Source organism: Cyprinodon tularosa, unplaced genomic scaffold (genome assembly GCF_016077235.1).
Source record: "Cyprinodon tularosa strain WSP-4 unplaced genomic scaffold, ASM1607723v1 ctg86, whole genome shotgun sequence".
Lineage (NCBI taxonomy): Eukaryota > Metazoa > Chordata > Actinopteri > Cyprinodontiformes > Cyprinodontidae > Cyprinodon > Cyprinodon tularosa.
The window spans coordinates 2,070,922-2,098,712 of NW_024039629.1; the positions used below are offsets into that span (position 1 = coordinate 2,070,922).

The window sequence follows — 27,791 nt, forward strand, 5'->3', positions numbered from 1 at the left end:
TGCGTGGCCTTAAGTGTGTTTAGCCTTATCACACTGCTGTACCAAACATATGTGGAGGTACACCATCACAGGCACACAGGTTATTACAGAGCTGGATGCAGATGTTGTACACGCCTTTGCAGTTGAACACAAAAAAATCTTTTAATGTTTAACCACAGTGCAGTCGGCCAACTAAAAAGCTTCTCTGTTTAACATTCAGCTACACCACTGCCTCTGGGTGCATGTTGAATGTGCTGTTTTGAAGTCCTTGGAATGGTGGTCAGTGCTTAACACCCCTGCGTTGCAACAAGAAATGCTTCAAAAAGGCCGGTCAAGGCTTTTCTGTTTAGGCTTGCTGGGTTGTCTATATTTGGTGCAGGGATATATGTAGGTAAGGATTTTTTGAGGTGGGAAAATTCAGGGGTAAACCTGAAGCTACAGCATCATTTGCAAAAATCAAAGGCATCATAAGGCACCCTTCATTGGGTTATTTTGCACTAGGCTTGATCTACTTTGTCTCAAACAAAAGTTTAAAAAGCTCAGATTTTTAGATTTATTAATTTTTTTTGTTATTAACGCTTTGACTTTCATTGTAATAACCAGTTTTTCAAACTGAAGTGTGAATTGTAAAATGTGTTTGGGAATGTGTCAGATCATACATGTGTGCCAAGATGCACAGAGGATTTTTAGTAAAACAACTTTGGACACATAAAAGTCTGGTGAATCAGCACATAGCATATTGTGCACATTGTGAACCCATACTGTGAGTGTTTGAAAGCACAGCAGAAGTGAAGCTGCCTTGGTATAATCCTAGCTGAGCAGACCTCCTGGCACAAAGTAATACAGCATAGTAAATCAGTGTCTGGAGAACAAAATCAGTTAGCCAGAAATGGTGAGCTTCTATAATTAGATGTTAATTTAAGGGCAAAACCAGGACTAAATGGTGAGATTGCATCAGCTGTGGCACAGTGGGTAAGAGATGTTATCTAGCACATGGGAGGTTATGAGCTCCATTTCAGCCTCCATTCCAGCACATGTTCAAGTGCCCTTAGGTATGACACTAAATCCAAAGTGTTATGATCCTTGCGTGTGTAGGATTTGGTTTGCCTTTGTGTTTTGATCTAAGTTCTTTATTTTTGTTTGCAATATTCCATTCACATCTTGGTGCTCATTAAGCTGTTGACATATCAGTTAATTCCTTGTTTTTAGTCTTTTCATTTATTTGTTTGTTCTATTCTTTGTGCTTTTGGGTTTATTTCTCCAAGATGATTTAATCTTTTCCCTGTATGTTTGTAGTTTCTTTATCTGTGTCTGATTTCAGGGGCAGCATACTTTGAAAGGATGAGGAGGCCAAATATGTTCTCTTTTTTTCCTTATTTAAAGGATGGGTCTGTTTTATCTTTTGTGGCTCACCCTAATGATTCGTTGCAGGTGGAAGCAGAATTGAGCTGGGGCAGCAATCGCAGACAAGGAATTCAAAAATTGTGATATACAACTGGTATAAGTTTCTGTAACCTAAAATTAACTTTAAAGATACACTATATTGCCAAAAGTATTTGCTCACCCATCCAAATTATTGGAATCAGGTGTTCCAATCACTTCCATGGCCACAGGTGTATAAATTCAAGCACCTAGGCATGCAGACTGTTTTTACAAACATTTGTGAAAGAATGGGTCGCTCTCAGGAGCTCAGTGAATTCCAGCGTGGAACTGTGATAGGATGCCACCTGTGCAACAAATCCAGTCGTGAAATTTCCTCGCTCCTAAATATTCCACAGTCAACTGTCAGCTGTATTATAAGAAAATGGAAGTGTTTGGGAACGACAGCAACTCAGCCACGAAGTGGTAGGCCACGTAAACTGACGGAGCGGGGTCAGCGGATGCTGACGCGCATAGTGCGAAGAGGTCGCCAACTTTCTGCAGAGTCAATCACTACAGACCTCCAAACTTCATGTGGCCTTCAGATTAGCTCAAGAACAGTGCGCAGAGAGCTTCATGGAATGGGTTTCCATGGTCGAGCAGCTGCATCCAAGCCATACATCACCAAGTGCAATGCAAAGCGTCGGATGCGGTGGTGTAAAGCACGCCGCCACTGGACTCTAGAGCAGTGGACACGCGTTCTCTGGAGTGACGAATCGCGCTTCTCCATCTGGCAATCTGATGGACGGGTCTGGGTTTGGCGGTTGCCAGGAGAACGGTACTTGTCTGACTGCATTGTGCCAAGTGTAAAGTTTGTTGGAGGGGGGATTATGGTGTGGGGTTGTTTTTCAGGAGCTGGGCTTGGCCCCTTAGTTCCAGTGAAAGGAACTCTGAATGCTTCAGCATCCCAAGACATTTTGGACAATTCCATGCTCCCAACTTTGTGGGAACAGTTTGGAGCTGGCCCCTTCCTCTTCCAACATGACTGTGCACCAGTGCACAAAGCAAGGTCCATAAAGACATGGATGACAGAGTCTGGTGTGGATGAACTTGACTGGCCTGCACAGAGTCCTGACCTCAACCCGATAGAACACCTTTGGGATGAATTAGAGCGGAGACTGAGAGCCAGGCCTTCTCGTCCAACATCAGTGTGCAACCTCACAAATGCGCTTCTGGAAGAATGGTCAAAAATTCCCATAAACACACTCCTAAACCTTGTGGACAGCCTTCCCAGAAGAGTTGAAGCTGTTCTAGCTGCAAAGGGTGGACCGACGTCATATTGAACCCTATGGATTAGGAACGGGATGTCACTTAAGCTCATATGTGAGTCAAGGCAGGTGAGCAAATACTTTTGGCAATATAGTGTATTTTTTGGCAAGCTAAACTAAAATATCTGCTCAGTTGATTTTATTTAATTGAAAGAGAGATCTGGAGTTTTCCTGAGGAAAAATCCAGAGAAGGATTCTGATCCTTGGAACATTGCGTTTAATTCAGATGTCAGACATAATAAATTGATGTCCTGTATTAAAAAGGTTTCCACCTCTTCCAAGGTTTCTTTTGTGATGTGTGGCCTACTTCATATTATGTGCAATATTGTAAAATCCCTCCTTGATGTAATTTATTCTTCTGTGAACATGGAAGGTGTGTCTTCCCTTTAATGCAAAATACACACAAATAGCAATACAGTAAAGAGTGACTTTGCTCCGACTCTCATTATCTCCTGCTGCATACAGGAACAAACCATCAGAAGAAAATCTAAGTCCAACACAGATCATCTGTGTTATGATAAAGCCATGGCTCTATTTTGTATGGTGCTAAATTGCAGAAGCAAGCTTGGAGCGGATACATCCCTAGAAAAATGAAATAATTATATGATAATGTTCATCCAGGTCTTTTCTGTGAATAATTTATATGTCTGCATTTGTTTTATCCCCTCAACACACATAATAGTCTATTAAAAGTCTTCCTGTCCAACTAAGAACAACGTTGTCTTTGAAAACACAGTCAAACAATAATGATATCCTTAAAGAAAATGATAAAGTTAGTAATGGTAAAGGTTACCTTAACAGTGTTAAAAAATACAGCACTTGACTATAGAACAATATGTATGCAGGTTCTTTGCAGATGGGGTAACAACATCACTGACAAACTCATACATTATTTTTTAAAGATTTTTAAGTGTAACGGTGTGATTTACAAGATCATTAATGCAGTTGGTCAGATGTTCTGTCCCACTCAGTCCGGCCAACTGAGTTACGGCTTAATATGCCCCGGATATCCGTGGAAAAATCCCAACTTAATCCCTTGTCTTAGTTTTGTGAAATAGGGCCCTGGAGTTCCTTAAGGATTAAATACAAACAAGAATCAGAGAAATGGTCATGATCCAGACAGCGAAGTTAAATCCACTCAATGTTGTAAATTCTAAATTGGAATTTATAATCATTAACCCTATTTTTTCTTGTAAAAAATGCTTTCTACACAGAGCTAGTTTTTATTTTATTTTTTTTAGATTGCCCCTAGCTTCCACTTTTCCTCAGCTCTATGTAAATCATCAAATTAAAGAATGCTGAAGCATGTCCTGTATGATTTCAGTCCAGTTAATAATGAAAACTTTATTGAAATAATACTTTACATTTTTAAATGACTTTTTGGATTGTTGTACACACGTTTCTTAATTATATTATTAAAGACATCCAAACTTTTTCCTTTTCCATCTCATTGCTGACACAAAGTTTTTACTAATATCATGTTTAGATGATGGCAACTGTCTACACAGGAACTTATTTAGAGCCATTAGATAAAGTGACACAAATACCTATCAATAAACTGTTCATTTATTATTAGTTATAAATAAGGAGTTTGAGGCTGCCTAACTATAAAAAAACAAAAACAGTTTAAAATGCAACACAAAGGAACTAGGAGTCCACAGTTCCTGAAAACTGGAGGCTGTGGAGGTGGGTGGATTGTCTGTGTGTGTCATGGAGGACAGGGGGGGTCCAACAGGTGTTTCTCATTAAAACCGGAGGAAATCAGTCTAGTGCGGAGAGGAGGAAAGGAAGAGTGTTTGACAAGCTGAGCAGCAATATATTCCTGTGTTATTCATTAGTGTCTTACAGGCTGCTGATATTAATTATTCACTGTCCGGGAGGTTGTCTGTCCTCAGCATGCAGACATACACACAAGACGAACAAGCTGAGGGTGACAAACACACTATATCACCAGTGCCTGATTCCTTGTCTTCTTTAAGATGGAAAGATTCTTTGCCTCCCGTCATTGTTGCCACATGTTTTTGTTCGTTTGGTTTCTCAGTAGTGTTAGAAATCTCACTCTCTGTCTTGGTTTCATGAACCCAAATAATTGAAGCCCTTGTGTACAAGTAAAAAAATTCTAAAGACAGAACTATATGTTCGGCTCTTGTTGACACCAATGTACAGTTACAACTACTGCATGCTGTGTGTTAAGCCACATGTGAACTCAAGAAAAGGTCATCTTACCTGAAGAGAGAGAGAAATTACTAGATAAGATGTCCAGTGGTCCAACATCTTCTTTTCAGATTTAATGTTTAAATTATTTTCCCTTCTTTCTTGAATACAAAGTGGTTGAATAATGGTGGCATTGCACATTGGGAAAGGTGGAGTGAGGCAGTGAATAGCTACGTCTCACCTCTGGAGGCTTGAACTGACAGCTGCAGATATTTGGCTCATTGCTGTCTGTTCTTATATTGCAAATAAACATGTTGGATTACACATGTACAAAACTTACTTGTGCTCCATTACCCGTTTTCTGTTTATAATACATGTGTGTGACATATTTACAAAATATGTAAAGAATAAGGCGCTAACTAACTTCTAAGTGAATTGGAAGAATAGAAAGAAAGTTATGAACACACGTGAGTCAGGAGGTTATAAGACTGATTAATGGGACCTGCCTCCTTGAGCTTCATATGTAAAAAAAAAAAAAAAAAAAAAGATAAATAATACAAATAAAAAAGATAGATAAGACCAAATAAAAAAGTACTAATTGAATTTGACTATATTTATTGGTATGTTGACTGCTGTGGTATTAATTAAAGGGACATTGGGTAGGTTATTTGGCTTTTTATTTGGCAAAGATTAACTATTACTTTTATAAATACGTGTTCTCCAAATGTCAAATTATATCCCATTTTAAATGAAAGAATTCTCAAAGCTTTGAGTAAGGAGCTAATAAATCGTATGTTCACACTAGTGGGAATTGATCCATCCTGGAAGCACGATCCGTACCATCGGCTCATCTGCGCATCGAGATATATATCCGGGTCGCCCTCGATTTTATTTAGTAAAAAAGACCTAAATAATGTTTTTCCCTCCCCAAAAATAGTAAACGTATCAAAATGTAAAGTATTCAAGGTTCATTATGTATTTCCTGAGAAAATAAATAACTTAAAATCGTTTCTGTTTTATCACAAGCAGAGGATAATTCTCTTTGGTGTTTTCCATTGAAAAGGCAGACCATCTATACTGTTTGCCAAGGGGGAGAGAAAAGTAACACAGAAAAGAAAAAGTAGTTACAAGCTGGACAAAACTAGGGTCTATAACAGCGTAGTTTTTTGCTAGGTGGAAACAACTCATGAAGGAGCGGGTCTAGAAAATGGATGAAGAAGTTGCACGCTTTCTGCTGGATGGATAAGTTAGTTCAATATAGAGATGTATTCATTGTTTACTCTAAGAAACAGCTACTAGCTTTGACTAACAATCCAGCCAGATGAACTGAAGCTAGCAGGGAGTTAACAGAGTAATTTCCCTACTCCAGTGTAAACACTGGGCTTCCATCTGATCAGAGCCCACAGGACAAGCGATAGCAGTGAGAGTCGAGGGGTGTGTGGTTGTTTTTATTTATAAACTGCTGGTGTAGGTCAGAGGACGTTACGGTTACAGATAGATAGGCTCCTGACAGGACACGCTAACTTGTGCAGGGGGTTGACATCCTCACATTTATTTATGACACTCCACAGATTCAGTCTAAGGTATCGCTGCAAAGTCGTGTGTAATTCATTTAGCTCACCACTAGAAGGTGTGCCAGCGTTAAAATCTTACACTGGAGATTTAAAGTATGCAAAAAATAAAACTAAATGTTTTAATCAAAGAGCAGTTCAAATTAATTGTGGTGCACATATTTGATGCTTCCTGCTCAAGAAGATTCAGTGCATCACATCTCATGACCTTCACCACATGTCACCGTATCTATGTGTGCTAAGTATGTGTATGAGCATCATTTTTGATTAAACCACTGGAATAACTTGACCAAGTACCCAAAACTTATTGATCTTTAGAGTCTGTGATCAAGCACTGAAATAGGTAATAGGTACCATTCCAAACATGCACAAATTTAAATGAACACATTCTTAATTCCCACAAAGTGCTACTCTCCAAAGGCCAGACACATTTTAGATCTCCTGTAGCCTTTACCTGTCCTAATTAACCAGCTGAACCAATCCATCACCTAGAGAAATCCTCTAATTAACCTCCAGTACATCCCACCCCTCCACCAGCACTGCCTCGCCTCACCTGTCTTACAACCCCAGCTCCCTTTACTCACCCACCACTTTTAGCACTTCGTTGCACATGGATACCTCCATTAACCGTTAAACTGGACCTCGATAAAGCTCACATGCAAAAGGGAGGAGGTGACGAAGATGGGGAGGGGAGGGGGTTGCTCTTATTAAACACTTTGAGACCCGACAAAATCAATTACAGTGATGTATCGATTTGCCAGCTGGTCCTACTGATTCGACAACAGCACCCCGACTGCCACAGGGCTGAAGGCAAGGCAGGGATTGGAAAAGGAGAGGAATGAAACAGAAAGATGTGCACAAGGGAAAAAAGATGAGCATAGCTGAGCAGAGAAACCATGGAGACAGTGTGAAGGTGGGGAAGACTAAGGAGGAGTATGTAGGGAATGGTTTTAGGTGGAGTGATTGAATAGGAGTAAAAGGACAACGTCAGGAGCAGAGCAGAGATAAATGTAGGCCTGTATAAAGCAGGTAGTGAGAGTAGAGTGGAAAATACATTTCCTTATCAAACTAGCATTCTCCCTCCCTTAATGTCACTCCATTTCTCTCTCGTCCTCAGTTGACCTTTCTTTAATTTCTTTCCTCTACCACCACAACCTCTTTGTTCTTTATATTTCCTCACTTCATATCCCTCTCTCCTCCCTTCTATTATAACTCCCTCGCCTGAACTTTCTGTCCAGGGCAAAAAGTACTTCCATTTCCACCATATGGGGGTCATTTAGGCATAGATGAGGCTATAACCTTGAAAGTTATAACTGACAACTAAGTAAAAACTGGACAGGCTACAACATGAGAAAACACAGCAGGGACACAGTAAGGGGAAAAAATAATAATGCTGACCATGAACCGGGAATTTGCGTTTAGCGAATAGTGGAATCCTAATGCATCCTCTAAAAGTCTTTCTGGTGAATGTCCTACGTGTGCAAAACAAGATTGCCCATTATACCACACCTGTGTAACACCATACTGATATATCTATTCACAACCTGGGAATAATAAGGAAGACACACAGAAAGCAGCTAGCACGAACTAAGTAGCTGTGAAGCTTTTTTTTTTATATTTCACAAAGACATAGAAGACATTGCTTCTTCTTCCTATAATGAGGCACCAAGCTTGAAACAGACAACATGGGACATGATTAGATAGCTGCACTTGCAGCAAATATGCCTCCAACCTGAAAGCCAAAATGAAAAGGAGCCACTTATTCATACTGAGATGATGTAGTTTGCATACATGAAGAGATTTATGAGTGAAATTTCAGAGGACTGATGCTGTATGCTTCATTCTTGGCGCACCATTAAGGTTGAAGGTGGACACGCTTTAATTAATAATTTTCTGCATTACTAGGCATGACAACACTGACAGAATAAACTGAAATTAAAGCTACAATCATATAATGTTACTTTGGAATATCCAAAAGATACTGAAAGTGTGATCTAGCATTTAGAGTAAAGCACATTTTCTTCAGTAGGTGTATTATCTTTTGATGTTCCTCATAAAAATATATATACAAAAAATAAATAAATAAATCAGACCAGAATTACATCTGTAATGTAGTTTAAGATTTTCATGATCAAATTTTAAATTCAATTTGTTCTCAGTTCAACTATAAATATATTCAGTGAAACACTGGAGTTCTGATACAGTAGCTAGCTACCTTCCATAACAAATAAGCTTCATTGAAGGAAATAAAAGAGATTTTATAATGAGTATGGGGAAAGGTTGTTCAGAAATATTATTATTATTATTATTAATATTATAAAGCAAGAAAAGATCACCTTAATGAGAATTTTGTTTATGAAGAGTTTTAAAGCTTCTGATCTAAAAAGGTCCTGAGTCTTATGCCATGTTAAGACTGACAGTGAAGGCCAGGTTGTTATTACTTCATCACAATGAATCTTTGCTCAGCATTAGTTTTTTGTCCCTAAGAGTGTTAGAATACCCTTAAAAGGTTTCAGGTAAACTAAATAAAGATTTTAAAAAAGTTACATGGTGAAGTTCTAAGTTTAACTGGGCCTAAATTAAAGGTGTTCACCTGGTGATTAACTCGACATCACCAGGTAAATGTCTAAATGTGGGTGTCGGTGTTAGTTAAAATCTGCCAGCCAAGGCTTTGTGTTCAAACAAGAAAAGCCCACAAGCCCATTCTCCCATCATAGTAACATTTTGGTCCTCCTACTTGATTTACATAATTTGTGGAATGCTGCTAAAATTATCCCATCTACTTTCATCAGACTCAGCTCAATATCACCAATAGGGGCTATTTCAACATCTAGGGTTGGTAAGTGTTGCTGCTTGTCTAACCTTTTACACATGGTGTAAGGCATTGAGAAAAAATAAAAAAATGATCCATGGGAAAGGTGTTAATATACTGGTATCAACACACAAACATACGAGTCAACTTTTTATACAAACCCTAGAGAGAGAAAAAAGGGTATAAAAAATCTGAATAAGCACTACGGTGGTTAAATATTTTTTCCACTAAAAAAATAAATGAATATAAATTTAAAGACAATTTCAGAAACATTGTATACAGAGGGTAAAAATAGTTGGTTATGACTCCTTTAAGAAAACAAATTCTCCTGTGATTTATTATTTTGAATGTATTTTTGTTTATTTTTGTCTTTAATAAACATCATTATGTCATTATTACTAAAACACTGGGTTGAACAACCACATTTTTTAATGTACAATAATAATGTAGAATACATAAAATATGAGTTAAAAATCATATAATTTCCATAAAGTTCCTCTTGTTCCCACATGCAGATTGTTTTTTTTTTTTTTTAGTGCATAAACACTTTCCTGAATTTTACAAACATGCTTTCAGCAGCAAATCCACACAATTCTTTAGGCATAAGGATCCTGGTTGCCATTTATCATTAGGAAAATCTAAATGATTTTTATCAGGTAATTTTTATTTTCTGAAGCAAAAGAAAAATCAGACGTATCAAAAAATAATCATAACTCGTGGACAGAGCAGTAGAAAAGTGTATTTAACTATTAAAACTACCATTAGTTTTAATTCTGACTTTTTATATTCAAACATAATATTATTAGTAATTTTTTTGTGGTTTAAAAATTTTGATTTCAGGATCTTGGACAATTCTGTTGTTTTTTATGACACAATAAGAGTGGGCTTCCAAGTACTTTAATATAGACTTAAATGTCAGCTTCTTGAGTTTTACTCGTTCTGTCAGTAAATAAAGCTTAACAGACAGCTATAAATCTAACAAAGGTCACCCCTGCTTCTCTAAACTTGTTTGTATGTTTGTATGCATGTGGATGAGGGTCTGAATGAGACTGTGCTAGTGAAGGAGACAGAAAAGAAAGAAAGAAATGGACTGCATAGATCTCAGAGTTGTTTAAACTCAGCCTAGTGGTTCGATATCCATCAGATTTATGTCTCTGTTATTTTCCTCTTCTAAACATTAAGTGATAAACTCAGTGAAGGACACAATAACAAAGATCTACCATTTCACCTCTCTCTCCTTGTCTATCTCTTGGTCTCTCTGTCTGTCTCCTTCTGTCCCCATGCTATCAATCAGCCTTGTGGTAATTGCTGTTGGATTACAGGGCTTTTGCTGTCTGCTTCTAGCGATTAACGTCAGGCCCAAAAAATGCCCTTATATACCTCCACAGTTACTGAGTAAAGAGCAGAGCTGTGCGGACTCACATTTACCACACACAATAAGCAGTTCACAAACTAATTTGAAATTCCATCACGAAGTTAGCGTCTATTGAATTTCAGTTTTGGTGTGTGTTGGCTTTGTAATGCAAGCGTGATTTTCCACCTGTTTGTTCTCGTTTGATCCTCAAATGCATATCAGCTGGAGATAAAGTGGTGGAGGTTGGGTAGTGATCTCAGCCGAGGACATTGGCGGCCATGATAGATTAGGACTGGCTGCAGGGAATAATGGAAAACAGCGGAAGGGAGGAACATACACGCTAGCACACAGCGTTGGAGCATCTGCGCTTTCGCCGCAGAGACGACAAACCTGTTTGTGTGCCTGGTGTTATTCTTCCTCCACTGCTGCAAACATGCAGAGAGATGGCAGAAGCAGCACCCACTGGCACAGTTCCTTTTTCCTCTCTAATTTATCATCTACATGAGTTTACTCAGTACATACACGTGTATGTGAAGACAGTCTGACCTGATCCAGTGCCACCGTAACCTTATTAAGGAACAAAGTAGTGACAACAGAGAAAATGTTCTTCCTTACCCCCATAAGGAAATAAAAATCCTGTCTCCGTGCCAGCCGTCCCTCAATGTCTGTCCTTTTAACTCAAGTCTTAAAGAGCCCCAAAACAACCCTCCCCCCCCCACACTTACACACACCCACATCCTTACAAACACATAGTCAGAGGGTTCCAGGCAGGCACTTGCTGAGAATAAAGGAAAAGACACCATTTGTCTTCCCGTCACCTCCCTTCCCATCGTCATCCCTTGCATGTCAAATTGTGTTATTCCTTCAGCTAATCCTTCTAGAGGCATGCGTCTCACTGAAAGGCACAGAACACCCAAATGATTAACATAAACATGGTGCACAGAAGCGAGGCACACGCATATCGCATATAATTAGAGAAAATACATAACTTATTAAACTCTTCATTTTATATAAGTGTGAGGAAACGCATCTGCAAAACAACTGATGAAAATAATTAACATCAAATATGAACTTTTTTTTTTGCTTGTCTCTGCTTGACAGGGTGAGTCATGGCAGTAAGAGGACACTCTGTCGATCTCCATCTAGAGTCTCCTCCTCGGGGTCATGTTTCTTGCTGGGCACATCCCTAAAAGATCAAATCAACCAATTAAAGGTTGAACATCATCCACATACAGCACTCATTCCTTGATTAAAACTTCAGAAAAAAACTGGTGACATATTTCAGCAGGACACTGGCAGCTGGAGGTATTACTATTGTGTTATCTGTGCAACACTGGAAAGAAATCCTATTAAGTTATCATGAACAAATTTGCTGGAGTTGCTTTTCTAGGTGTGCGCTGCTGAAATTCAGGGCCTTGCTATTAAAAAGGTGTAATTTTGCTGCATGGACGTGCCAAACTTAAACCAGGTTATATAAGAAGTATTTTCTAAAAGAAAGGGATAAAGTTGACATTATATATGTCCATTATGTATGTCCTAAAATATCTATTGATTACTAAAGAATGTGATTGTTTTATCCAGGTCACATGAACATAGAAGATCAATCATGTTTTAAAGATATGTATATTCCCACAAATCCTGAATGCAAGAGCTAGGATTATTTTGCCAAGACACCTGCCAGAGACTTACATCTCCATGTCTTCTAAGGCCAAACTTTAAAAAAAAATCTGCAAATGGAAAAAAAAATAGCAATAGTTTTAAATATGTATTCTCAGTTTTAAATTTCTTTTCTTTTTTAGTTTCAAAATTAGTTTACAGTTTCTTTCTTTATCAGTTTTCCATATTTTTTTTCAGTTTAAAAAAATATTTTTCCATCTGTTGCCAAGTAATCATTCACTTTTTAAATTGGGTTTGAAAGCTCATAATATAGCACTGAAACAACACATTTGGGTCGGTATTTTTCCTGTTATATTTTAGTTCTACATAATATAAAGGTGATGACATTATTCTTTTGAGAAAGGCTCGAACATTCAGTGGGAATTAAGGGAACAGCACAAGCCTTGTTTAAATCTTATTTATCTCACAGATCTATGTTAGTTCACGCTCATGATAAATCTTCTTTAAGCTTTACTTGTGGAATACCAGAAATATACGTGTTGGGGCCAAATATCTTTACTATACTGTATATTGGTTTAAATTGGTAGAATTATCAGACAGTATATGATTAATTTCCCCTGTCACAAAGGCTACACGGATATCTAAGGGTGAAAAACTTGGATGAATTTAAGTTTTCTGCTTTGATAGCAGATGAAACAAAAGTTTTTGTCTTTGAAAAGTCTTTTAAAAGGAGGCAGATAGTAGTTACCTTGGTCTTAGATAATAATACTTTTTAACATTTTGTCGTTTAAATCCCAAATTAAACAGATGGTGTGAATGCCATATGCCACATTTGAAGGAAATTGGAAATTGCACATCACTAGGCACTAAACACCATGACTACAATGAAGCTTAGTGGCAATGACTGTACTGAAGAATTCTGCACTGTTATATTTTCAAACATTATGTTTGTAAAGAATAGGGATAACAGGATGTATAGTATACAGTTTGCAGCTTATGTGTTGAAAGTGGCCAGCTGAATGTTACATACCATTTAAAATGACCGCTCTCATCTTGGATTTCCTTCCCACTGTCTCCTGTATCCATTCCTAAATCTTGGATAGTTTTTATAAAAACAGATATAAAAGAAGATCAATCAGTAGTTATATGTCAGTTTGCAATAGCTTAACATGTCTTGAAGATATTGCTAACAGAGTTATTTACAGTTGAACTGTGTATTTGCCACAAGTTTTAGCTCCTGCTCCATGTTGTGCATAAGATGCGCAGTTATTTCATTGTCCAAATCTGGATCCTCACAGCCTGACAGCTCCACGCTACACATCACCGTAACCACTTGAGAGGCTTGGGATACTGAACAACCTATTAGACCAAATTTTGTAACAACACAGAGAGACAAACAGGAAGGGATAAAAGCATAGGGGGAAAAAAAGGATGATGAGGTATAAATTAAGGAGAAATTTTCAATGGGACTCAAGACTTCCAAAACAATTGTGAAAATGTTTTATATAAGAATTCTATATAAGAAATGTTTTTGAAACAAATTCCCCTAGAAAACACCCTAAATTATCAGAGGGTGTTAAAGAAAAAAAGCTGAGATTAAACCTTTTAAAAAATGGATAAATCAAGAATATGTTTACCTATTGTGTTGAGATAAAAGATTTTTGAATTCAAATACAGTTAAATATTCGCAATTTAATTGAACTGGACTTGCTTTTTTCAGTATTTTACAGAAAGTTCACACTACATATACAGATTACAAATTGAAACAAGTCCAAAAACATGCTAACATATAAGAAACATATATTATTCCAATAACAAAAAACACATTCAAGGTCAATGCTCTGGCTATAGCGTATACTTAACATTGTTGGTCACTCATTTCTACACCCTATTTATTCATAAACTAATTCAAAACCTTTGTAACACTCAGCTCTGACTGGCTGCAGGGCATCTATTATTTCCTAATAAAGAACAGCCACTTAATATTTCTAAGGAAACTGCTTATTCACCGTATTAAGTTAATGCACTGTATCGGTTTTAATCACTGGCATCAGGTGGCTGCCGGCTCCTCAATTAAAACTAAATTGAAAGAAATCTGATTACCCCATTTACCACAGTGATTTTAGTCATTCACTCCTTCACTAAAAGACCACACAGGATGGCGACTGCCGCACACATTCTGCAAGAGCAACAATGAACCTCTGAACTTTGTGTGAAATCTGTCATCATCTGTTGCATTCCTTCACTTTTCAGATTCATTTTACAGGCAGTAGCTGCCATGCAGTTGTAAAAGGCATAATAGTGATGTTCTTAAGGCATGACTGATACACTAGTTAGTATCACCAGTTAAACAACTGTCAATAAATATTGAAACAATATGATGATATTCAAAGTTTTAAAGTTAATAAGACCTCTCCACTTTTTATGGCATAATGATGAACCATGTTTCCCACTCAGTAAAATACATTACGTCATACAGGTTAGTCATTACACTGTCTTCACCACTCAGAGGAGCCTTATCAATGAGAGATTGCTCCTCCCCAAATGCAGGACCAGCACACAGCTGAACTCCTTTATTCCCCAAACCATCAACTGTACAAATCCTCTTTTGTGGTAAGGAGGAGGTGATAGGAAGAGGGTCAAGGGTCAGCACCTCCATCCTTGGTCATCTTATGAAAAAAAATTACCTATTGTCACTCATGTAAAATATTCTTCTCTCTCACTGTGCAATAACACGTGCCAACTACTGTGTAGCCTGTTTAATTTGTTTTACTTATTTATAAGGTGAGTACATTCCTGCAGCACAAGTGCAATAACCCAAATCAACTACTTTGTAGTCTTCTCTTAGCTCTCTACTGTGCAGATATTTTTATATCTAAGGGAAACATATTCCAGGACATTACAACTTTTTTCTTTTTTTTTATTCTTTTCGGTACTATGTACACTCTTTTTATATTTTCTGTCGTAATTTTATCTTTAATGGCATCTTGCTTTAACTCGTTGTACTCTATATAACCTACTGGAACGAGAAATTCCCTGAATGAGTAATCCCAAGGAATAAATAAAGTTAAGTCTAAGTTTAAGTCATGCATAAGAAAAGGTCTAGCCTGTATTTAATGATTGCCAATTGAGTTCTTTCTTAGCTTTGAGCATTTTCCAAAGCAAATTTCTTTCAATATCATATGAATTTGTCCCTGTTAGATCATAGTCAGGCCCTTTGAAGATATCACTGAGAGTGAATATTTTACCAAACTTCCTAAAATATGTCATACAGTTTAATGCCCTTAGAGGAAGAGAAAACTTGATATGATTTGTGAGGCGTGTATATTTATTTATTTTGACACAAAGCTTTAACTCTTGTTTTCGAAAGAAAAATGCTGTAGATTGATGGATGCGATGACAGACATAATGACATGCAGCTAAAAGAATTCTTTGAAAATAACTACAGAAAATGTGAGTGTTAGGTGGAGATAAGGGGAGGCACACAGGAAGAAAGCCAAAGGTAGAGGGAATGTGACTCTGGCTACAAAGAAAGAGTGGTAGACAAAAATGATCACAACAGTTAGTGGAATGAGTGGTGTCTCATCCCACTCCACTGCGAGCCACATCAAATTGAATCAGATTGAACATCCATCCCCACCTGCTCACTGTAAATTACATTGAGGCCCCCACTGAGAAGCTATGATAGTGTGGCTGAGCATGTGTATGTCTGTAGCACACTGATTTCTCATGCTGCTTGCTGTCTAACCAGTTTCAGCTCCTGTGTTAAAGATTTTACTCTTTCAATCTTCTTTTGTCTCCTCATCCCACCTTCTCTCCTCCCTCTCTCTGCTGTTGTCCCCGTCTTCAAGCTAGCTTAGAACCTCCACTTAGCATCACCAACACCTTTACTGTCAGAGTAAATGGCATGGGCAAAATGATTTGAAAAGTGCAGAGCCGCAAACACCACTGAACATATATACCCCTGCACCGAAGTCATTACAGTTTAGAACAAATGTTTCCTGCCAAATTCATTATCTATTATAGCAGAATGTAGTTTGTTTTGATTCAATGTGATAAACATACTTCAATGGGTGTACTTTTTAAGTACAGAAGTGGGCATTGCATTTGCATTTAGCCGCTACCTATTTACCTGTAAAACAAAATTAGATCAACCAATTGCCTTCAAAAAGCATCTAATTAGTAAATAAAGTCAATCTTACAACAGTTCTTGGAAGTTTTAGACACAACATTAATAAATAGAGTGAATCAATTATTAGAAATGCATTTAACAAATCTTTCTTTTGTTACAAGTAGCTATAGAAAAAATTTTCTGAATAAAGGACATATGATGCACTGCTAGCAATCTGATATACCTAAAAATACGCGCAACTTTTGCAAGGTTGCATATATCTGAAACAGGTTTTATGACGTGCATGAATTATACTCTCTTAATATACTAGTTTAATATATATATATATAATATATATATATATATATATATATATATATATATATATATATATATATATATATATATATATATATATATATATATATATATATATATATATATATATATATATATATGCAACTTTCAATAGTATTTAGATGCAGTTTTTGGACTTTAAACATAAAACTGAAATACCATTGGTGTCGAGGGAATCAAAGAAAGAAGACAAAAAAAGGGTACACCAAATAACTGCAAATTTTAAAGAGTTTATTTTAGGGGAATTGTTTTCAGGAATTAATTTCATGCACAAGGAATATTCAGCACAGATGTCTTCTGTGAATCTTTTAAACAAATGGAGCACACTGAGAAGACAGCAGAATGAAATTCCTCTTCTTTAGCTTCTTAGTGCAAATGAAGAATGTTAAAATTAGATGGTTAGTGCTCCTGTTAAATTCCTAACGCATCAAGTATGTCAACACGTTGCCTAAGTATTCTAATGATAAAACAAAGTAGGAAAGTCTTCTAACACATTTTATGCTGGTAAAACCTTGATGCAGGTTAAATGGCATCAATTGACAAAAGCCACAAAAGGAAAACATGGAATATAGCAAATTGAGTGATTTATTTTTAGTCAAGGCTAAATTAACAAGTAAATTTCAAGCTGTAAAAGTAATTATAAATCCTGAGGATGCAACTATTTTAAAGTGTTTAAAATGTAAAGAAATCATCCTGTTTTACTTCTTTGGTGTTTAATAAAACTATGTTAATTAAGTATAAAGTTAGAATAAAAAACTAAGCTTATCACAAAAAACATCTGAAAAAAAACACATTCCTACTAGAAATGTTATTTGATAATCACTTAAGCTGTTTTGCAGATAAAAGACTATAGGCTATTTATCGGGGTGGCGGTGGAGCTGGTGACCATCTCCAGGCACTTTCTCTATGGGAGAAATTGGGCGACACTTGGACAGGTCACTATTCTATGACAGCATTGCAGTAACTAAAAAGTGGAATATAATCTAACAAGAGTAACCTTTTTCAGTGATTGAGGGACAATGAAGTGTTCACAGTGTCATAAAGCAGTAAAATGTTAATTAAGAAAAATATGTTTTTGAAAATTTTGATAGTTCAATATTAGGATACCATAGAAAGCAACAACAAAAAAAGTTTCACTGGACTTCTGAGTGAAGAAATATTAGGTCTACAGATTGATGTCACATGTATAACATGGGGAAAGAAATTCCTGCCTGTCATTCAGTGTTGTCAGGCTTGATCTTTTATCATTTTTGTTTCATGTTTTCTGACAATGGTGGTGACTGCATTCATACATTTTGAGTTTTTTTTTTTTTTTCCAATAATTTTGTTAAGGACAGCTTTGTGTTTACACCTTAAGGCATTCTCTCTCACTCTACTTATTTTCCTGAGAGGAGGTCACTCAGGACAAACTGTTTAAATGAAGCCTAGACGGACTATCCACTGAAGAAACTAAATTACTAACCCTCATTCATCAGAGGCTCATCCACCTCTGACGCAAGCCAATCAGCTTTGAACCGCACCTCCACGAAGCCCAGTCAGCATGCAGAATTCATCCTAAAAACTCTTAGAAATCCACGACTCAACCTGCTACCCAGCTAAAATGCAAGCAGTTGTAGCTCTATGTCTAATTTCAATTCAGATGACCCTGATTCAACCCACCTCCATCCCTTCTCCATCATTGTAGCTAATCTACATCTAGCTTTTCCATGGTGCTTCTTCAACCTCGTCCCTATCAGAGTATAATACCTCTGGGACTCTTACTGCATCCTCGTCACATCTCAATTGGTCCAGCAGAAGACCGGCATGTTAAGCCTGTTTCTGGGGATTTTTTTTCCTGTCCACTTTCGCTTCATGCTTGCTCATCATGGACATGTTCATGCAAACCTGTGTTTATCCAAGCTGGACATGTATTCTCCAGGTACTCTGAGTCAAGCACAAGTATCAGCTCACGAAATCTGCTGGATCTAATCAATACAGCTGAAGCAGATCATCTTGCCAACCAACCGTCTATGGACTGAACCAACTTCATCTATCTCCACTCCACCACCAGTTTCAGGCCTGGGGGGGAAACATCCCTTTTCTCATACACCTGCTCATGCATGGTAAAATAAAATTCAGCTCTAATGTTTCCTGTCGAGATCTAAGTGCCAAAGACTTAAAATAATTGTATCAATAAAATTCTTCTAATTGTCTTTTTCTTTCTGTGTGATTTTTCAGATTGAAATAACACTTCATTATATAAAATATATCGTAGATCAAGGACATCACTCTCATTCCATTCCCAAATCTTTGCCAAGAGCATAATGAAGATGACTTTTTATCCTGACAGTGTAACTGTCCCAATTAGATAAACTACTTGGGACAATATTAGTTCTGAAACGCAACAGGCAGGTATTACTTGGGTTTAACAGACTCACAGATCATAATCCTAACACTTTGTAGAAATATCATTTTTAATAGTTCTAGCATCCGCAAACTATGATGTCAACTTAAGAATGAAAATGTGCAAATGTCAAGAAAACTTTTCAAGAGCTGAATTTTGTTTCAGCTTACACATCACATCATACCTGATGAAGTGGGGACTTAGGACTTAATGCCGACACTTAATCAAATGGTACTTCAAATAATCAATTAAAGAGAGTGTACCCAGTTATACAACCCAACTATGGGGCATTTTGTCTTTTTTTTCTTTTTTTTTGTTTAAAATAATGAATTTGTCAATTTGTGCTTTGACTGTATGTCACCATTTAAGATAAAAAAAATGTTATCGACTGAATAAATGTCTAATATTTGATAAAAATACAAAAAAAAAACAGGCACTTTAGATTGGTATAGGTCGGTAAAAAATATATCAGTGTTTAAAAAGTACAAACCTGGTTTGCTACTACCCATATCTTAAGAAAGAATATGATCAAAATCCTGTGACTAATACCATAAAGCGTTATCAGGACATATTTGGTTTTTTGTGTCAGAGTGGTATGGTGCAATATGTTTAGAAGATTTTGATACTCACTGCTAGGCAAGTGCGGCTATGAGTTAAATTTGGTAAATTAATTATGTGGGAAATTAGATTGATACTGTAGGAATAGAAACGACAAACAGGTGGTGCACAGGTTGCCATTAACTGTTCAAGGGCACACAGAAGAAAATACATGGACACACATGTGAAGGTGTTTACCAGATGCTTCTAGTTCATTGGCTGAAATTTCTTCACTCTTGGTTAAATACATTTAAATTCACTTTGGCTCTGCAAAGCTGTCCTTTAATGCTTCACAAACCAGGTATTCCTCAGAGCCTTGTTCAAGGCTCATGATAAAAAAAAAGTAAAAATAGGTAAAATAAATCTTGCTAATAATATAGGTTTATAATGCAAAAAAATGTATCAGCTGAATAATCCAAAAGATGAATTGTTGATCATTGAACTCATCACATTTAACTGAATTATTTTTGATGATTAACGATATTAAACTTACCATGGAAAATGTGAAACTAACACAGATTTTAAGCTGCTTTAAATTCTATACATATGACCTGGAGAGAATGTCTTTATTGGAATACAACACTGGGAGTTGTATCAAAATTAACAGTGATAAAACTATGTTTTGGTATTTGGTTTTTTGTTGCTGCAAGTTATACATCTAACGCAGTATTTTAGAAACATCATACATTCAATTTTCACTTTTCTCTTTAACTATCTGCATGAATCAGTGGGCTTTTGGAAAATACTACATAAATATAACTAAAGGTGAAAAATTTAAAAAAATTCAAGAAATTTCTTATTTGCACTTTCAGGTGAGTCTGGTAGTGGAGAACAACAGTCATTTTCAGCCCTATAGAACAAGCAGCTACAGCAGATTGCATTTTCTGTTTAAAACAACAAATCCCATCCCATTCACAAAGAATTTCAGCTCCTTCCCTTTTCACAAAGTTTCTTAGTCCACAAATGTAGGACAAGACATTTGAAAAACTTTTTTGGTCCTACTGCTTATATTAAAAGGCCCAAACACTCTTAACGGACTACATATTTATCTTTATTATTAAGCCTCACTCTGCTCTTCTGTCGTTTTATTGGATTTATGCAGTCTGGAGCATTTTAAGCATTGTAATATTTGATATATTTTTGGTTTTAAGGAGAGCAGTTGTATTTTATTGTTTTACCAGCTGTGTATTATTGTATTTTCAAATACAAGTTGACCTACATGTACAAATATTTTTGATCGTTTATAATAATATTGCCTTTGTTTTGTCATAGAAGCTAAAAAAGTCAATAACATGACATAATTGCAGTTAAAGGAAGTCCATAAGTGAATGCCATAATGAGTGGTGGACACTGAAGATCACATAATTAAAATAAATTGCTTTAACCAAACAGTGATACGTTAATAATCAAGGTTTCGCCCATCAGTAAAAAAATATAATTACAGTATCTTTTCTTGCTGCAGTTGACAAAAAATCAATAAAAGCTAGGCTTTAAGGTAAATTAGTTAAACCACAAAGAGCAGAAAAGCTCCCAAATGACTTCTACAATATGAAGTACTTATTCATGCTGACAGAGCATTGACAAACTAAAACAACAAGAACAGCAAGAAGTAACAGAGGTCAATTGTCAAATCCTACCCAAGCTTTTTGTGTACACCAATAGTTTCCAGTTCTAATATAACATATAAGCCTATTGTCAGTTATTGAGATGTATGAAATTTATGCAGACATTTAAATGAATGTCTCTATTTACTGTTGTATTTAACAGTATTAAAAACAAACCAGAATGGCTTAACAGGACTTTCCAGCCAATGATCATAGCTTTAAAGCAATTACTATTTTTTTTCATCTTCCTCTCCAGTGGTCAGCCAATTAATTAATGTTATTGACTGGATTGTGCAGCTTCTAAGTAGTCTAAATCAGCGAAAAATAAATAAGAAATTGAACAAAGCTGTCACTTTTAGCCAGCTAGGGTTTTTTCCTTTATCTATTCCTCTTTAGTTCTATCTGTATTATTAAAAAATCTACTGATCAGTTTTTTTTAGAATTCAGCTTATATTGTTGTACATTACATGTATTTGCATGGCTCTGCAGAGCTCATAAAAAAACAACTTGATTTTGCCTATGTGTTGGCTTAATCTACATCTTGCTTTTGTTGTCCTAGATCCACATGCAACAAGAAACCACTGACCAGCAGCCTTGTATCCACACCAATGACAGCTCAGAGCCGAATGGAAGAGGGAATATAGGGAAGGCAAAGGTGAAGACATGAGATCCGTTAAACCTCAGTGGGAAGAGAAATAAAGGAAAAAGATGGAGGGCAATAAAGACGTGTGAAGTGTTGTCAAGGCGATGCAGCTCTCCTGTTACTTTTCATATCCATTATGTTTAGAGCTTTAATAACAGTACCGATTCCGAACCTGAAGAGTGGTTGGTTGCATGGTGCAAGAAGAGCTATGGGGTTAAATTAAATGCAATAACTGTTAAGAATAGAAAAAAGGGACAATCTCAGTAAATTAGGAAATCACTAAATAGTTCATTAGAGCAATTCAATTCAGCATATGGGACTCAAACATTATATGAACTTGTTGCACATACAATGTTTAGTTTTGCTCATCTTATTATCTTGACTACAATTAATGAGAAGCTAGTCTTCACTTCATGAGGCAGCAATTTCCATCAAGTAATTGCAGGAACAAAGTCTTTCACTGGGGAGGAATTTCTGCTTACTATTAGTAAAACAATTGCTTTAATTTAGCTATACTGGATTTTTAAGCATTAGGGCCTTACCATAGTGAGACAGACAGACAGACAGACAGACAGACAGACAGACAGACAAGCTGACGGCTTCATACTCTTAAGGATTTTTTGTTAGGAAGCTTTATTTTATTCAGTTCCACCCATTGCATCAGGTTGTCAAGGTCCAGCCCCAGACTATCACATTGTGTTCATGATTTTATTTTCATGAAATGCTGTTTTACTTCAACACTGTGTATAATGGACACACACACTCCCACAAGTTCTAGTATTTGGATCATGTTTATCAGAAGTGTCCAAACTGTTACTCTCATATAGATGCATTTTTTACCCAGTCTGATAAATCACAAATACAAGCCTTCACAAGAGAAAGTCTAGGTCTGAGTCCTTTAGATGTTGTTGGTGACTTTGTGAAATCCCTGTTGCTTTCTTGGAAGTAATTTGCATGGGCTGGCTACTAATGTGAAGGTTCCCCAGCATTCTATTTGAGGATATCATTTTTTTTTTTTTTTTTTTTTTAGTTCTACGGCCTTAGAAATGGTTTTGTCACCATCTCTAAAAAAACAGATGTCAATGTCAAGTCTCGGAATGTAAGACCCAAAATTCAAGCAGAGAGAACAGAAGTGATTACAAAAAATGCATTTTATTTACTGCTAAGTAATCTGCGGCTCGACGCCTGGGACAGGATGACTGGACTCTCTGTAGAGAAAGAAACTTAGGTTAGTGACCACGAAACTCTGGCGGGGAACAGTAACAAGCATGTGAGTCACTAACCTGGTTTTTAAATTCAGTCCAAGCCCAGAGGAAGGAGTGGACCCCTGTCGGATGATTTCTACACAGTATGCGGCGGGAGCCGTCCAGAGAGTTCCAGGAGTGAGGCAGAGCAGACTGACAAGCAGAAGCTGGCAGATGAGGAAGAGCAGAAGTAATAATCCGAAGTTGGTGAAGATGCGTGAGAAGATGTCCAGGCAAGAAGATCAGAGATCCAAAGAGGTACGCAAGGGAAATCCAAGCGGGGGTCAGGAGACAGATCCAAGGACGTTAGCAGGCAGAATGCAAATAGAAATTCAAAGACAGGTCCAGCAAAACAGATCACAGCAGGGCAAGCAAAACTCAGAATCCAGGAGCAGAAAAATGTCAAAGTTTCTGCGGTTACAGCGACCAAAACAAAGCTACGGAGCAGACTGAACATCAGGAGCACACTTCGTCTGTCATTGTCTCCGATTACGGCTAGATGGGAACGGCTTCTTTTATTTTTATGCTGTTTGTATTTGATTTTATGCCAGTCACATCATTTTACTTAATCGTATTTACCCGCCCGGACGGTCCGCTGGGGTGGGGGTCGTGATTTGAATACGATCAAGTAAAAAACGGTCCACCCCCCGGCCGGTCCGTCCGCCCCGCCGGTCCGCGAAAATATTGTCTGACATATAGCGGTCCATGGTGCAAAAAAGGTTGGGGACCGCTGCGCTAGAGGACTCTCATGCATGGCTCAAATAATCTGTCTCTGATAGCTGGGAACAAGAAGTTTAAATAGGACCTGGAACAGGTGAATTTGATGAGTGAAAATGAAAACTGGGCAGAGCTAGGAAGGTGGTAGAAATGAACCAATAATCCAGTCATCAGTGCCAGGATCATGACATTGACTTTTCTCAGTTGTTTTGTTTTAATTGCTTTAGATTCAAACATAATAAACTGCTTTTTGAGATGTATCACCTATTTTATGTTATCAAGCTTAGTATTTTCATAATTCTACTGGTTACATGGTAATCCCAGTTTGGGTACACCAAGTGAAACCAGAAAATAAAAAAATTAATCACAGTTAATTAATTAAAAAAACAAAGAGGACAACAGGTGGCATGGTTTATATTACAGTTTTTCCCTCTGAATATATTAAAACTGGGTTTACTTATGTATATTTGTCTCATATTAGAATTTGTTTGATACTGAACTGTTAAAAGTAAAAACAAGAAGCAAAAACAATAAGATATATCATATATTTATATTGCTGTACATGCATTACCCATGGCTAACTTAGCAAGAAATTCTCATTCATCATGGCTTGGGTAAGACAAAATCAGTAGTCCAGACCTTTTGAATGATGCTTAAATGGATTTAGCTTCATAATCCTGTTAGGACTGTAACCATCCCTGATGTGTTCATTGTTTTCTACCACATCCCCTTTCTTCACTAAATATCTATGCAAGATGGTTGGACACAGCCCTCTGAAAACTTAAAAAAAAAAAAAAAAACTCTAAAAAGACCCAGCTTTTTTCAGAAGCCTAGAGCTTTTTAAAGCCCTGGTGGTGTTTCCATACACATTAACCTGGGTAAATTCACTCCCAGGGCTTTACTTTCCTTGGCCTTGGTTCCACCACAGCCCTAGTACTTTGCATCTTTCCTGGGGCTTGTTAAACTGGTGGAATCTTGTACAGCAGTATACCCTGCAGTGTTACTCTACCAGCAGCAGTAATAACAGATGAGGATAACTGCAAAAATGTTTTGTATACCTCTAACTTGCCATAAAAATAAGTTTGAATATATTTTTAGCATGAGGCTTCATTAGATGAAAAGACTGACACCTCAGTAGTTCAGTGTAAATGCACCTATAAGCCTATTCTCCTTAATTTACTTCGGGTCAGAAGTCCCCACGCTCTTTGGCAGATGTGAAACAAAGCTTCCCATTTAAAATGGGTCCGACCTAGCAAACAATCAAAGCGTTATATTCAAGTTGGATTTTGTGGATACTCAGAAGCAAATGGCATCCAGCTCAACTAAGAAACCAAAGACAAGTCCACCTAAGAGGAAAAACGTTTTAAAAAATCTTGTTAAGAGCACTTATAAGAATAACAAGATGAGTGGTGCAGTTCTGTTTTTTGGCTACAGGTGGCAGTATTATGAGAAATCTCAGTAATGCCTCTTTGATAAGTACAATTTTCAACAGCTTATTACAGCCACCCATTGGACTAAAGTTCTTAGCCTGAATTAAATCAATGTCATAGGGTAATGGGAAATGCAGCCAGATAAATTCCGAGGGATTCATATTAACAGAGAAAACAAATCCTAGAGATTTAACTTCCAGGGCTTTTGGTGAAAAACAGGGCTATATTTAATCTATCTGATCTATTTGATCACTCTGTTTATATAAATCCCTTAGGTGAACACAGTCAAAAAATTAACTGGATAATCAAACAACATGATTAATTTTTCAGAATTAAATTAGGAAAAAAACACTTTAAATGATACTGATTTATTGAGATGTTCATGTAACATCTGTATTCCTTTTTCTAATCTATGTTTTCTGTATAGCATTAAGAATTCTAAAGAACACAAGGGGTAATTTCATAATCATTATAGTTTTTTCAAAAACTGCCCCGTTTAATGTTTTTTTATTACATCTGTACAATATTTGTTGTTAATAAGACAACTCAGTTTTCATATACTGCAGTGCTTTGAATGTCAATGCGCTGTCACCTCGTGTTGTTCGTCCATCTGTTCAATGGCTTGAATGGAAAACTTGAGAAATGCCTACAAGGTATGTATTATGAGTGTCCTCTTCAACTAAAAATGTTCAGAGTTCATGACAACCTCTTAAAACGGATTTTTGTTCACAGCTCACAAATGTAAAAATAAGGGAAAAAAACATCTGTTAAATTTCTGATAAGGATGAAACTTTCTCCATCTAAAAGGTTCCCTTTTCCAGTGTTATTTGACAGGATAATTTAGAAGCAGAAGGAAAGATAATTTGACTGCCTGTAGGAAACCAAAATAACATCTTTCCGTTTTAACAGCTAATTAACCATATGGCCAACAGACAACAGTTGTCTATAAGCAATTTATTTTATAAAAGCTTATTCACAGAACCATTAAGTACTGTGAATAAAAAATACTTAAAAGAAAACTGAACAAATGTTTAAACTAGATGGTAACTAAATCTATTGTGTATAGAAAAGAGGAATGTGTGCTATTGATTTAAATGAAGGACACAGTTTTTATTATTTACTTTTGCAGCTACGAGAGATACAAGAAGGAAGAGATGTGTCATCTCTGTATGAGTTATTCTGATAGACAATAAGTATTCAGTGTCAGCAGGGGTTCAGGGGTGAGGTTAAGTGATAAGGCTTGGGTTTAGGTCAGTGTAGTTCTGTTTCAACAAGAACTGAAGTGGTAGAATACAGGTAAAAACAAGCAGAGTGAGTCAGAAGCCCTAGCAGGAAACCATACACATACATAAAAAAGCACATCTGAGAAAAGCTCCCCTTGGACCAGTGAGAAGTAAATTGTCTTTTGTCCCCTACTTCCCATCTCTCTTGTTTCGCCAAGCATCCAAAACTCCTTTGGGTTTAAAACTCATTTCCATGTCTCTTGTAAGCTCAACATTTTTTACATATTTGTTGAAAATCCCTTTATGAGGCCTTTGTGATATGAATAATGCTTTCAAATTGGAAAGCATCTTCAGGCAAAAGTTGGACACAGAGGTAATCTTTACAATCTAATCTCTCTCAGCACACAAAAACAGCAGTGACACTTCCTGATGCATCTTACAGAAAAACACGATCCAGATTGATGAAATCCTCTGAAAGATAGGCATTAATATTCAAAAACAACCCTATACATATCAAAACACGTTCCGCTTTTTAACCAACCTGTTGGGTCCGAGTCACGCTCTAGAAATTGGCATGTGTGAAGTTCGTCACAGAGTGTCTGCTTTGGTGAGTCAGGGCGACTGGTATCCATGTCAAAACCTAAAGGCGAAAACCCATCCAGATCACAGAGCTGCTCAGATCCAAACTCAGCAGTCTGGTTTCGCATCACCTAAGGGGATATGGGAACAGATGGAGGGAGAGAGAAGAATGGAGGCCAGAAATAGATGGCAGACATAAAAAATGAACAGAGGAAAAACATTTGGTGTTGGAATGAGAAAGTGAAGATAAAGGAGAGCAAGAAAAAGAAGAAAGCAATTAAATTGATGTTGGAACTTATTAAAACAATGATGGCATAACAGTAATAAAACAAAACATGAAAATAAAGCAAAAAAACAACAAGAATAACCAGCACAGTAAAATTAATAGCCTGTCTTAAAACTCATTTTCTTTTCCCTGTCAGTAATTGAGGCTAAAATAAAATTTCATTGTAACTTTTATGAACCCAAGTAACTATGGTGAATTGGTATTTTTCAATGTTGAGCGTATAAATACATATTAATAAGACAAAGTCTTTTAATGAAGATTATTCCCCTCTCTCCCTGTTTCCTTTGTTTCCACTTGATGAATTGATTTTTAATTAACCCCTGGAGCTGACAAGAACATCTCACAATTGTGTGTTTGCCGTTCCTCCCATGCAAGTGTCCTCCTGTGGGACAGGAGAATAGTGAGCAAGCTCTGTTTAGTTAAGATTAGATCTGATACATTAG

The 27,791-nt window shown here is 36.8% G+C and overlaps 1 protein-coding gene across 1 annotated transcript in view; it reads right to left on the minus strand.

The window, feature by feature from the left end:
* Positions 1 to 11,295: 11,295 nt before the first annotated feature.
* LOC119775267 overlaps positions 11,296 to 27,791 on the minus strand; it is a gene marked incomplete at its 5' end in the record, with an annotated part of 35,906 nt that continues 19,410 nt past the window's right edge. The window contains 4 exons of the mRNA XM_038273183.1: positions 11,296 to 11,743; positions 13,205 to 13,268; positions 13,378 to 13,533; positions 27,025 to 27,193. Of these exons, the coding sequence (XP_038129111.1) occupies positions 11,665 to 11,743; positions 13,205 to 13,268; positions 13,378 to 13,533; positions 27,025 to 27,193 (468 nt within the window). The remainder of the gene's footprint in view (positions 11,744 to 13,204; positions 13,269 to 13,377; positions 13,534 to 27,024; positions 27,194 to 27,791) is intronic.